The 12684-nt window shown below is 39.3% G+C and overlaps 1 protein-coding gene across 2 annotated transcripts in view; it reads right to left on the minus strand.

Moving 5' to 3' along the window:
• Positions 1-5170: 5170 nt before the first annotated feature.
• SLC22A15 (solute carrier family 22 member 15) overlaps positions 5171-12684 on the minus strand; it is a 37735-nt gene continuing 30221 nt past the window's right edge. For both annotated transcript variants that reach the window (XM_090150325.1, XM_031613011.2), the window contains one exon: positions 5171-12079. In XM_090150325.1, the coding sequence (XP_090006451.1) occupies positions 11993-12079 (87 nt within the window). In that variant the 3' untranslated portion in view covers positions 5171-11992. The remainder of the gene's footprint in view (positions 12080-12684) is intronic.

The raw sequence follows: 12684 nt of genomic DNA on the forward strand, positions 1-12684 counted from the left end.
CTTTGTGCAGTCAAAGCCAAACCGCCCAAGGGAAAAGGGTCAATCATTTGTATCTGTTCCAGGCTGTGGCATGGCACAGGATAGATATTTAGGGCTGGAACTAGTTAAATGTAAATTCAGAGCATGGAAAGCAGGACTAGGGGAGGAAAAACTATCCTGGAATAAAAGCACTGGGAATGTGCAGAGGAAGCTGCTTGACTAGTCAGTCTCAGGAGCAAGTGTATTTCTGCTCCTCGGGCTTTTCCTGGAGGAAACATGCACACATGTGGGAAGGTGAAGGAAGGAAAACAAAATAAATAAAGCTATCAGTTGTCTGGGAAGACAGGGAAGGGCTGCTTCTTCACCATGCTGAGTTTGGGTCAGAAGGGAAGAGGAAGCAGAGCAGCATTTATGGAGCACAGAGCCATTCCACCCCTGATAGCAGGAACTGGACAAGAGAGATCTCATTGTAAAAGGTTCAGAGAAAATCTACTGCTTTCACCACTCTATCAAACAACACCAAATGCCATCAGCTGTAATCCAAAGTTTGAGGATGTAAGAGACCCTCAGTTCAAGCAACCCTCAGAAAAGGCCACAGTGCAAACACTTAATCCTATTCTTGTGCATACTTTTTCTAAAGCCACATCATCCCAATAGTTCACCTTTCTATATATTATGCAAGGATTAGAGCATTCAAAATTTAATTCCTAGGATTTCTCAATTCCTGTATAACATCCTTATACTTTAGTAGGAATGCCCCAAATCCCTACTGATTAGGGATCATTAGTAAATACTAATTGAACATAAGCCATGGTCCTTCCAGAGAGACCTACACAGGCTCAACCAGTGGGCCCAGCTGAACCTCAAGAGGTTCAACAAATCCAAGTGCAAGGTCTTGCACCTGGAGTACTGCATCCAGATGTGGAGTTCCCAGTACAAGAGAGATGCAGACCTGTTGGAGTATGTGCAGAGGAAGGCCACAAACATGATCCAAGCAAAGGAACACCTCTCCTATGACGACAGGCTGAGAGAGCTGGGGCTGTTCAGCCTGGAGAAGAGAAGGCTCTGGGGAAACCTGAGACCAGCCTTTTAGTTTCTAAAGGAAGGCTACAAGAAAAAAAAAAGGACGGACTCTTTAGCAGGCTCTGTGATGATAGAACAAGGGGAAATGCTTTGAACAGATGAGATTTGAACTGGAAGAAGTGTTTTACAATAACAGTAGTGAAGCACTGAATAGGTTGCCCAGAGAGGTGGTGAATGCCCTGTCCTTAGAGACATTTGGACTAGATGGAGCTCTGAGCAATCTGGTCTAGGTGTAGATGTCCCTGTTCATTACAGGAAAGTTGGATGAAGTGACCATTAAAGGTCTCTTTCAACTCAAATGATTCTATGATTCTGTGATCCAGGTTAAGTACGTTAGCTCAAATTTTATGTGGAATTGAGGGCAAAGAGTTGAAGAAAGCAGCAAATTTGGTCAGAAAACTGACTTACCCAAAGCTGGCTGCAGTGCTCAAAAGCTCTATTCTATTCACCACACTGGTAATGCACGCTAGCAGGACTTGCAGAAGGTTCTGAGTGTTTTTCTCCACTTCCTTTAACAAGCTATTCATCAAACATTTCAAAGTGAATATCAGGTAAACCAGAAAGAGTATTTGACACAAACAGAACAAGGCCTGGGTAAGTGCACGCATGACTGCAGCTACTGAAGAATGAACAAACAAGAGGGTGGTTATCTGGTACCCACCACAAATATATCCACGGGCCAGGACATTTGACAAATGGTGAGGTGCCTCGATACAAGTTCAGAATTGAAGGAAAAGCCAAGTATGTGAAATACAAGGAGGCAGATTAACTATTATAGGAAAATAAAGGTGACTGCAAAGCAGGAAACCAGCACAGTGAAAAGTACACCTAGAGCTGCATGCTCAAGCTGGCAGGGCAGGTCTTCACAAAGGATAATTCAGGCATGCGGAAGAAAAAAGTGTCCATTGCCTTCTTGCCACACAAGAGAGCACTGTGCTGGCCCTGATTTGGCTCCCCAGCAATACTGGAGGCAGAATACTTACTTTCTCTAGCAGCTTCTAACTTTTTCTTGAGCTCAGAGTTGAGAACATCAAACTTATATTTAGGGAAGAGACAAACTATCAGCTGTGCTACGATCTGTGCAGAAGGAGAACCTACTATCTGGTACATCCACCAAGCAAAACCGAGGTAAAGGAGTTGTATCAAACCAAAGTGCTACTAAAAGCATTGTGAGGGGACGAATTTTCACAGGAGATCATGGAAGAAGTGGTACTTGGTTGAGAAGCATCACCCTAAGCTGAATGACTTCCTTTATCAGTAGTTCTTGCTTGCACAAAGCACCTATACACTTCTTATGCTTGCTCCACTGCTTATGGTAGGTAAACCCACAGGATAGCTCCATCATGACATTAGCAAAGATGTCATCTTGCACTGTCACAGCTAGAAGATAAATTAAGGATCATGAGTCCGGGCTGTGCTGATACTGCAGGATGCTGCCTCTAGGATCTACCTAAGGACACACTTAAAATAACACAAAAATAAACACTCCAGCACTGGAATCTGGTCTATGGCTCAATCCATAGCTGAACCAAAATAAAACTGAACTAGATTTTAAATGGTTTCTAAACTTGCAAATTTCCAAGAAAAACCCATCTGCATGGATCAGTCAGCCTTCCCTGTGACAAGCCCTCATGACATTCCTCACTGTAGCTTTGCCAAGGCTCTGCATGGATTATACAAAGTGCATAGAAATGAACAAAATTGCCCACTTATAGCTGTAGAACAGATTGCAGGATTGCCATATCCTAGCTACCTCTTAACAAATTGAGATCAAATGGAAGGCTGAATTTTTTTTTCTGGTTGCCTCCAAAATGGAGGCAAATCTTATCAGTGAAATCTGTGTCTTCTTTATTAGGAAAAAAAAAAAAGTAATGGCAAGGATAAATCATGTGCAAACCACTTTTTCAAGTTTGATATTGCATTCTCTGCTGTTAGCAAGTTTGATAAATAAGTTGAGATATCCCCCTCCCCCTCTTGTTCATTAAAAATGTTCTTAAGTAACAGAGCAGGATTAGAGACTTATTCACCAAGACAGAGATAATTTGGCCACAAACGTTCATCCTGTCTCTTGTCCTACATAGCGACAAGATGCAAGATGACAATGCTGGAAAAGGCAGAGCTCAGTTTTTTCACACAAGCATGATACTAGGAAATAACTCATCAATTCAGAAGTTTGCTATGGTTAACACCTCAGTTAAATATGAACCTGGTGCTTTGAAGGACTGAGTGTTTTGCCTGATAGCTGCCTGGTAGCTGGTAGTCAAAGCTTACTTCTGAGACCACAATTTACACTGGTACTGGCTCTCATTGCCAAGGACACACATCAAAATGTCCCTCCTTTCAAAATATAGTACTTTAATTCCACCCTTCCCACTTGATGACATTCAGAGATGTCTTCCCCTCACAACTATGAAAATTTATGGGCAGCAAAAGTGTCACAACAAGGCAAAGGCCATTTACATTAGCCAAAAAAAAAAAAAACAAAACAGCCATGTGAACCACAATCCTTCTCATACGTAATTTGCATCCTCTTCCTGGTCTCACCCTGTTTTTCCTTATCTTGACTCAACAAACAACACAATACATCTGCTCGGTAGTCAAACAGGCTCCAGTTAGAGCAAGAAATGGCCAGCTCCCATACAATGGGCAGGAGAGCAAAGCTGCATTTAATGGCAACCCAACTTAACACAGTGTGGCTGGGTACATCAGCATGATCTGCCCTGCCCAAGGGCTGGTGTGAAAATAAATAATCCCAACAGCTGCTCACACAAGCACTCCATAGATGACAGCTGACCAACTTCTTCAGGCCACTGGCTCCCTGCATACGTAGTTGAAGTAAATTTGAGAGGGAACAAGGAATTCAAAAGGCTATGGAAAGAACTGAGCAGGGCATGTAATTAGACAACTCTGAAAACCAGGGTTTTCAATTGATTCCATGGTAAAACAGCACTAAAATCCTACGCATCTCAAGCACCAGAAAGAAAGAGTAAAGTTCAGAAGAATTGGGAATATCAAGAACAAGATATAGCCTGTCTGGTAGCTTTAGATTGGTGAGTATGCAATACAGTATGCAATGTTTTTGTACACTGCTGTATGCTGCCTGGATTCTTATTATTCATTCTGGAAAGGCTGCTGGTGACAACATTTGAAGTTCAAAAGTCTTGCATTTGTTTAATGCTTCAGGGACTTCTAATTGTGTGTGGTCTATGTTTCTGTTTTTACAGTAAGGAATACAAGAGCAAAGAATGCTTTTGCAGTGGCCTGTGCCCTGAAGAGTGACCAGGGAATCTGGCTGGATCGTTGTTCTTAGCTCCACTTTGAGGAAGAGTAAGATGTAACATAACAGAAGGCCTGGTATGTTATCTATCATGCAAGACCACTTGTTTTCTTTAGCATATATACTTTAAAATACTGACACATATGAAGTGCTCTGGCATCTGCTCAAGCTGCTAGATATTTAAGGAGAAGACTGTTGAAATTCACAAGGAATATGCAAAGGTATGAAAGCTCCGTTAACCTGCTCTTTAAAACAGAACACTGCTCCCAGTTATTCGGACTCAGAGAATAAATATCACTGGATACAGGAGGGAAATGTAGTTAGGCTATTTATCACCTCTCTTTCAGGTAACGAAAACAAACATTCAGATCCTGCAATTCCTTGCCAAAGTGTTTAGGCAGAAGCCCCGAAGACAAAGTCTCCGCTTCTGTGCTTTTGCACAGCACTTTGAAGAAGAGGTGAAAACGCCAATTAGTGTTTTTCGAGTACTCCATCAATACAAGCAACAACAACAGATACTTTGTTATGCTAAAGCCCCAAAGTGTTTCCAGTCTTTCAACATCAATCAACACAACTGAAGCCGGTAGTAAATTGATTCTCACATTCCACTGCTGCCGGTTTTTGTTAGAAATGATTTGTGATAGATACGGTGGAATATATTGATTAGTACTGACAGTCCCAGTTTCCCAGGCGCTTTGTAGCACTGTCATTCCAAACTGACCTGCTTTCCACCTTGTCAATTTTCTTCTGCGGCATCCGTTATAAATGTCCATTCTATTATGAGATAGCTTCTGTGCCCTCCAGAAAACAAAAGGGTCAGGCAAGTAAAATCAGCACAATAAAATAGGTTTACAGTGTTCCAAAAGAGTTTGTTTTTATTGAGAGATTTTTGTGTCAGGGGGAGAAAAGGCACAAAATAAGTTACAAAGACATTATATGAAGGTACACGTGTCAGAGGCAGTATCAGAGCTGTTACTAATCACCTAAAAGTGAGCTTTCCTCTACAAAAATCTTAAAATATTATATTTCAAATGATCAAAACCATTCAGAAATTAACTGAGAATAAAGATCACCGATATTCGCTTTTGATTAAATTCACCTGGGCTTAGCAATATCTCTTCCTCTATCTTGGAATAAATTCCTAATGTTACAGATTTTTAAAAAATTCATTTTATATATTATAAATTAAAAACCTGACGTTTACCCTTAGTACCACCAGTGAAACACAGTACACATGGATAAGGCAGTATGCATAGGAAATGCATTACAAAAACAAAACAGATAAGTGCAATTACTCTGAATATTTCTACACTTGTTGCTATGGTCCCTTGCTTAGGGGAAAGAACATCTTGAAAAGAGATGGACCCAACAACTGTTCACAGAATGTACAGACATAACCCCATAAAAGGTCTATCATGGAAAAGCTCATGATGCCTTAACTGTGGCTTCTCAGATCAAGTATTCCAAGCAGAGACTTCTCATCAGTACAACTTTGAATTAACAACAGCGCACTGATACAATCAAACAAGTAACCTGACATTTATCAGTCTGTGTTTTAATGTTGGAAGGCTCGTAACAGTCAGTATTCAAGTCACCCCAAAAAATATTTAAAAATATGCACACCACTTATATACAATTTGATTCACTGCTGCAAACAAAAATCAATTCCCTGTACTGCCTCTTTTCTGTTACTCAGCTCTGAGCTAAGCAGGACTTTACATCTACAAGATACAGAGACTGTAGAAAGATTTGATTTCATGGTGATGAAGGCTTAAGCAGAGAGAAGGAAGCTTACCCCTTTGGCTGTTCCTCTGGTCAAGTGGAAATCTAAGATCTGTCTTCTGAAATCAGTGAGAATACAAACATGTAACCAGACACAGAACTTGGCTATAAATGTCTGGTTATATCCTTAGGAGTTTCATTTATTCGACCTAAGACAATAGTAACACAGAAAGGGAATATAGTACCAAGTTTAGCTCGTAGTAACTGTCAGCCCTTTAAGGACTCAATCTGAAAGAAAGCATTGTGGTTTCATGTATTAGGCACACCTGTCAAGAGTTTTGGTAGTGGAGGTCATCTAGGGTCCCATATAGCTGGTTGCCCTGGACCTTGTCCTGATGGCTTTTGAACACTGCCAAGGACTCAACAACCTCCCTGGTCAATCTGTGGCAGTGATAGGTTATCCTGGCATTAAAAAAAAAGGAAAAAAAAGAAAAAAGTGTTTCCCTACTTTCCTTATGCTTAGGCAGATCCTCTGTCTTTCAGTTTGGCCTGATTGCCATTTTGGACACTGGCCCATTTCATCCCAATGCTCCAGACAATCAGAGGAGGTTGTGGCACATCTGCATATTTAAAAGCATTTTTAAGAGAAAAAGACAATACTTACAGAAGGAGGAGGGAAAAAAAAAATAAGAGAAGACTATGCCAGCATAGGATGGGAGAGGGGTAGCAGCAGAGTAGAAGAAATGCCAAAAAAAGAACTGTGGCCCAAGCAGGGGCTGAGAGGATGAGACTTAGAAGGAGATGCAGCTCTAGAGGGCACTGAATCCAGTGAGGAAACCCACACAGTACAGCAGCTGAGTAAGAAATAAGGAGCAAGGAAAGACAGCTAGTATGATGTGCTGATCCCAGTCTCCTGAGCTACTCGTTGCCTTGCTGAAGGAACTAAGAGTAATATCCAGCCAAGGGACAGGAGACTGCCAATGTGGCAATGGAAGAGCATCCACAGAGAAGCAGCAGTGTTTTCCCCAGTTGTTTTTCTCCGCCTCAATACTAACAGCAATAAATAGAAGCTCTTTAATTGGCAATAAGTTAAATTCCCCAACTCAAACTTCCTTCCCCACAAGTTCTCCCCTCAACTGAGATTAGCACAAAATTAAAAGTTTCTTGCCTTTAATTTTTTGCCCTTAACAACAGTGCAAACAAGAGAACCGAGATTCTAAAGGTGCAATAATTCTGGTCCTCCAAAAGCATAAACATTTTAAGCTAATTTTAAAAAGACTTTAAATAAAACTTTAAAAAGCACAAGTTTTTTTCTGTTTAAATCATGGATTACTACATAAATTAAAAAAATGGAAATATTTAATATTATCTAAAACTCTATTAAATACAGAAGTGACAAAAAAGCTCAACATAAGGAGGTAGTAGCTTAAAAAATGAAAGTAGAATTAGATTCAAGAAGGAAAGTAGTGCAATAAATGCCTCCATATGAAAAATATATTCCTGGTTTCTACAAGACCTTCGTATTTTTAACAAGAACAGATGGAAAACTGGATTAAACTTTGGGGAGTGAGGTGAGTCTAGTACTGAAAAACAGTCATTTGGAGTCATACCTGACATCACAGAACTGCAATAAACTCTTTTACTACAAACTACTCAGCAGTTGTCAGTTCTACATTAGAAAGCTTTTAACTAGTTTGAAACAATGATTTTTTTTTTTTCCCCTGCAAGCTCCTATCAGAAATGTCTGTTTCCAAGTCAAGTTTCCATCATTGTAAAATATTTTGTTTGAACATGGATGTAGTAGATACTTCTCCTGGAATACCTTTCAGAAAAAGATAACTGTTCAAGTATTGGCAAAGATGTTCTTACTGCCACATTTTTTTTGCCTACCTGCTGCAGCGGGTATAATACAAGCATCTCAGATGTGCTGGTGAGCATTAACTCGCATGTAAAAGATCTTTATTCTCTAAAGGCTTCTGTAATTGAAGATGGGCAAGCAGTTGTTTAAATATACTCCATTCTATGAGCTTACTATATAATAGAAGATCCTGACACATCAGTTTTACTTCATTCTGCACATGCAGTAGAGAACGCAGTACTTCTAAAGCACTCTTCTGATGGTATCCCTCTCCTGCTGCACAAACATTTAGACACTTGCCCATTTGCTGGGAAAAAAGCTGCCACGATAGAGCTGACTAGCACTGCATTTTGTAGTTGTAGTAGGGAGTTGAACTACAGAAATTGCTATTTAGCAATGCCTCAAACTGCACCTTTTATAAAAATCTGCTGTATCCTACAATGCTTGAGGCAAGCCATTACTGGCAGTGCTAATTTGTAAGGGTGATTACTGAACTACAATTCTAATGTGCAGTTTTTAGCCAGATTTTATCAGTCTTTGAGAGTAAGCTTTGGCATTTGCAATTCAGAAGCAAACAGGCTGTGCAGATTTCTAATTGACAAGAGATGCATACTCAGCTCTTCTACAAATCCTACATTTTGTTCTTTCAGAAAATGTCCTTTCAGCCTCTCAGGGAACTTACTCTACGTACCATACAAGAAAGGAAAATAAGCAGCTGAAAAATATGCTGGATCTTGGCAGCATGCTAATAATGCCAGGCTTACCACTGTTTGCTTTCAAGTAAGCAGGCTTTGTGTCTTCAAAAGTCATCAACAACAAAATATTTAAGTGAACTGAAAAAGGAAAGACAAGCAAAGGTAACTTTCTGTCCCCTAAAGCTCTGGAGATGCTTGTATGTACCAGTTTTGGCAGGCTGCATGGAGGAATTCCAAATGAATGCAGCTAGAACTAGTATTGGACCATTGCTTTCCAGCAAAAACAGTCTTTGGCACTTACATCATCCAGTTCTATGATGTTACTTTACACACAGTCCCATATCAAGTTGATTGAGGAAATTAAAAAGCCTTTCATAATACAGGCACTTACAATAAATTAGAGCAGAAAAAAAAAATCTATTCTCCGTTAGGAAACACAAGAGCTTTTTTTCCAGGATGGCAGGAGCTAGTAGTACCAAAATACAGATGAGAAAGTTCAGTAAATTCAGACTGTCAGGGTGAAAATTCTGCACACCTCTGTTAGACTGAAATAACTGTAGCACCTGGATAATCTGGTTAAGGTTAACATAGATTGGACAAGGCATTAAGAAGACATGGCATGGAAACTTCTGTGTAAGTTTGTTGACACTCCAATTCTATGCTCAGATGTCACAAGTTTTCTTTCCTTCACTTAATACATCTTGCAACAAGATACAAGCAATGAGACTCAAAATACACCTATAAATAACTGTCCTGTTTGGTAAACAGCTGCATATAGACATTTCTGACACAGGCGTTGCGTATATCATGCCAGACTGGCTTCTACCATCAAATAACAGTACTGCTGCTCATGAGCTCTTCAGACATATTTACCACCATGCTCACAAATTGCATGCACAGATGCCTAGATTCAGCTATATGTCAGAGAGCATGATTAGAGGAAGCACTAAGAGCAAGAAAGATAATCAGTATACCACCTATCAGCTGAAACAAAATATTTCTATATTTCTAAAATAAAGCACAGGAACTTATCAAACAAAAAATACATTTTCTTCACCCTTGTTTTTGAATTTTTTACATCTTTACATACAGTACAAAAGTGCATGAATGGAGAAGTTTGATAACAAGTTGAAGACTAATTAAAATCAAAGAACCACAAGAATTCAACTCAGGTTCTGCAAAGTAATCTCCCCACCTGAACTGTTACATTCTGTTCTTCCTACTGAGAACTATGTGGGCATGCTGTCCTGTGGCATGACTAGTGTTGCCAGTAGCAGATGACAACACACAAACTATGGACAAAGAATGGCTAACAGTTCCTGTCCTCTCAGCAAACTTACTCTACATACCATACAAGAAAGGAAAATAAGCAGCTAAAAAATATGCTGGATCTTAGCAGCATGCTAATAATGCCAGGCTTACCACTGTTTGCTTTCATGTAAGCAGGCTTTATGTCTTCAAAAGTCATCAACAACAAAACCAAACCTGACACTTTTCCAACTATCCATAATTCAGAGTGTGAATACAGAACTAAAAATATCTTTGAATAAATATACTCAACATTCCATGCTTTTCCAAGTACCTTATTTAGAGAAATTTTCAAGCAGGCATAAGGGCCAAATATAGGCAGAAAAAATACCCAGCCAGGATTAAAATGCCCTGCTACAACAATGATGCAGCAGTCTGGAAGAAAAACTGAAGACACTTTTTCCACAGGACTTGAAGTTCCCTACTGTGCTCACAGCCAACATCTGAATCAAATTCAGATCAAGTAGGAGTACTACATGCTTCAATCTGTAGCCTCTGGGCTGCCTGCTGCACCAAGCAGAGCAGTTACACTTTCCTCAGTGCTACAGTTCCAATGAACAGAGGTCAAGCAGCTAGCTGTAAACCAGATACCGTTCAGTTTCACTTTCTTTCAGAGTAAATGAACTTCCCAGTTTAACTGGAATAAATTCAGCTGATAACTTTTTTTTTTTTAAATTCAATTTTCTAAATCTACTATTCACAAAAAAAAAAATGCCTTGGAAGGTCGACAGCTCTTTTCACTTTGTTAGTGACTTCAAATGTAAAATCTAGCAAACAACTCATGGAAACCAATCTTAATAAATAGCAAGCAAGTGGTTAGAGGATGAAAGTTGAATCTTCCTAAGGCCTTATTTTTTAGTCACAACATTGCACTTGTTCATATGTCAAGATTTTGTATCCTTCTAACTAAACAAAGTGTAGTGTAAACTAAAGAATGAAGTTGTCTTCCTCAACAAAGTCAAGTAATCCAGTAAACACTGACTTAAAGAGTTTAAGAGCATCACCTAACAAAAGAATTTTAAACAGATATTAGCAGTTTTCTGGCAATAATCCTACAAAATGTAACAGCAGCCCATGGCTCCTCTTGTCACTTAAGCATTAATTTTCTTCCACAAATAAAGATGCAGATGATAGGTCCATAGAAATGAGCTAAATACCCTAAAAACACACTTCACATTACACAGTATGTGATAAAGACCTCACCTGTGTACCACTCATGAAATCACATCCTTAAACGGAGTTACTTCACCGCACAGGCAGAGAAGTCGCTAAGCTTTAATAGTTATAGAAAAGTGAAGACAAAGTAAAAGTAGGCAAAGCTACAAACAGCAGTTCTGAGATGTGGGAAATGTGTCAATCTGTGCATAAGGCAGCCCAAGAGAATGTTTGGTGGACAGAGGAGAGAGAAATCATCAGCAACATCCTCTATATCTACAGATGTTATGGACTCTTCCCAGCTTTTCATCATCACAAAGTTCATGGATAGGCCATGAACTGGTCAGCTGTACCCTGTAATTCTACACAGGTGTCCACATGCTGCAGGAGAAACCTTGTGCTCATAGTTGCCTCTCCCACACTCAATATGTAAAAGCCATTTTAACATAAAATTTCATAAGTTTGTTCCTCCTGGGGTAGCACACGAAATATGTGACCACTTTCATTCCACAGAAATAAAAAAGCGAACATTTTCAAGTTCATCATTTAGGATGACTCAAAACCAACCACCCTGAAAATACAAATGCATGCACCGATGATCTGCACAAATAGTTGATAATTTTCTGTTTCAGAAATGCATCATCCTTCCCTTGCTATCATTCAAATGCAGTCTGTGCATTCTCTCTCATTCCTACCCACAACTATTTGAATGGCTGTCTCACATGAAAAGAAACAGTAGTGTAATTAATCTTAACAGTATTTATACTCCCTTCCTACTCAGGAAAGACACAGGCACTTGCCCAATTACATTCCCTGATAGGTGGTTTCCAGTACTCTCATCTCAGAGCTGGACTGACTGGACAAGTAAGGGAAAAAAAAAAAAATCAGAGAACAAGTCTGTGTTTCTTCTTTTCATTACTTGATCATATGGGTCTCTTCATTAGCATCATAGAACTCCTCATCTTCGCTTCCACTTCCTGCAGAATTGTCTTTGTCTCCAGACTAGAAAGAAAAATGAAGCAATTGGTTAACATAGAAGTCATCAAATAAATCTCAAAATAAATGAACACAAAGCACTATACATCTATTAGGTTGGTAGAGAAAAGGCAAGTCAAAACACTGTTAATGCCTTGGGAATCTAGATTTGTTTGTACTTTTAACTCTTCAAAATTTCTTGGAAAGAGTTGGGCTTATACTGGATGGATTTTCCTAGTTCTATCACTATACCAGAAAAATCCATGCATGAGAAAAAATGGCTAGGATGGTTCTGAAGTGGTAGTCTACTCAGCTTTCTTCATTTAAGCCTAAGGACCCTACTCTTCTGTGAGCAACCGGAGACAGAGCTTCAGAACACAAAGATCATTTGATTAGGTAAAAGTTTCTGCATTCTAAATTATTACTTCTTCATTTTTCTGTGCAAGTTACATTTTAGAAGATCCCTCTCTGATACTAAAACAAAGGTGTTACAGAAAAGGAAAAACATAGCAAGTTTGTATGGGCAGAAAATAAACTCTCTGACAGGCATATTTACTCCAGCTGGAGTCCTTTCAATAGCATAATTCATATCACATACCCAAACTAAAATCAACTATTAAAATTAATTGATT

This window comes from Phasianus colchicus, chromosome 1, assembly GCF_987193195.1.
Source record: "Phasianus colchicus chromosome 1, bPhaCol1.hap1.1, whole genome shotgun sequence".
NCBI classification, from domain to species: Eukaryota; Metazoa; Chordata; class Aves; order Galliformes; family Phasianidae; genus Phasianus; species Phasianus colchicus.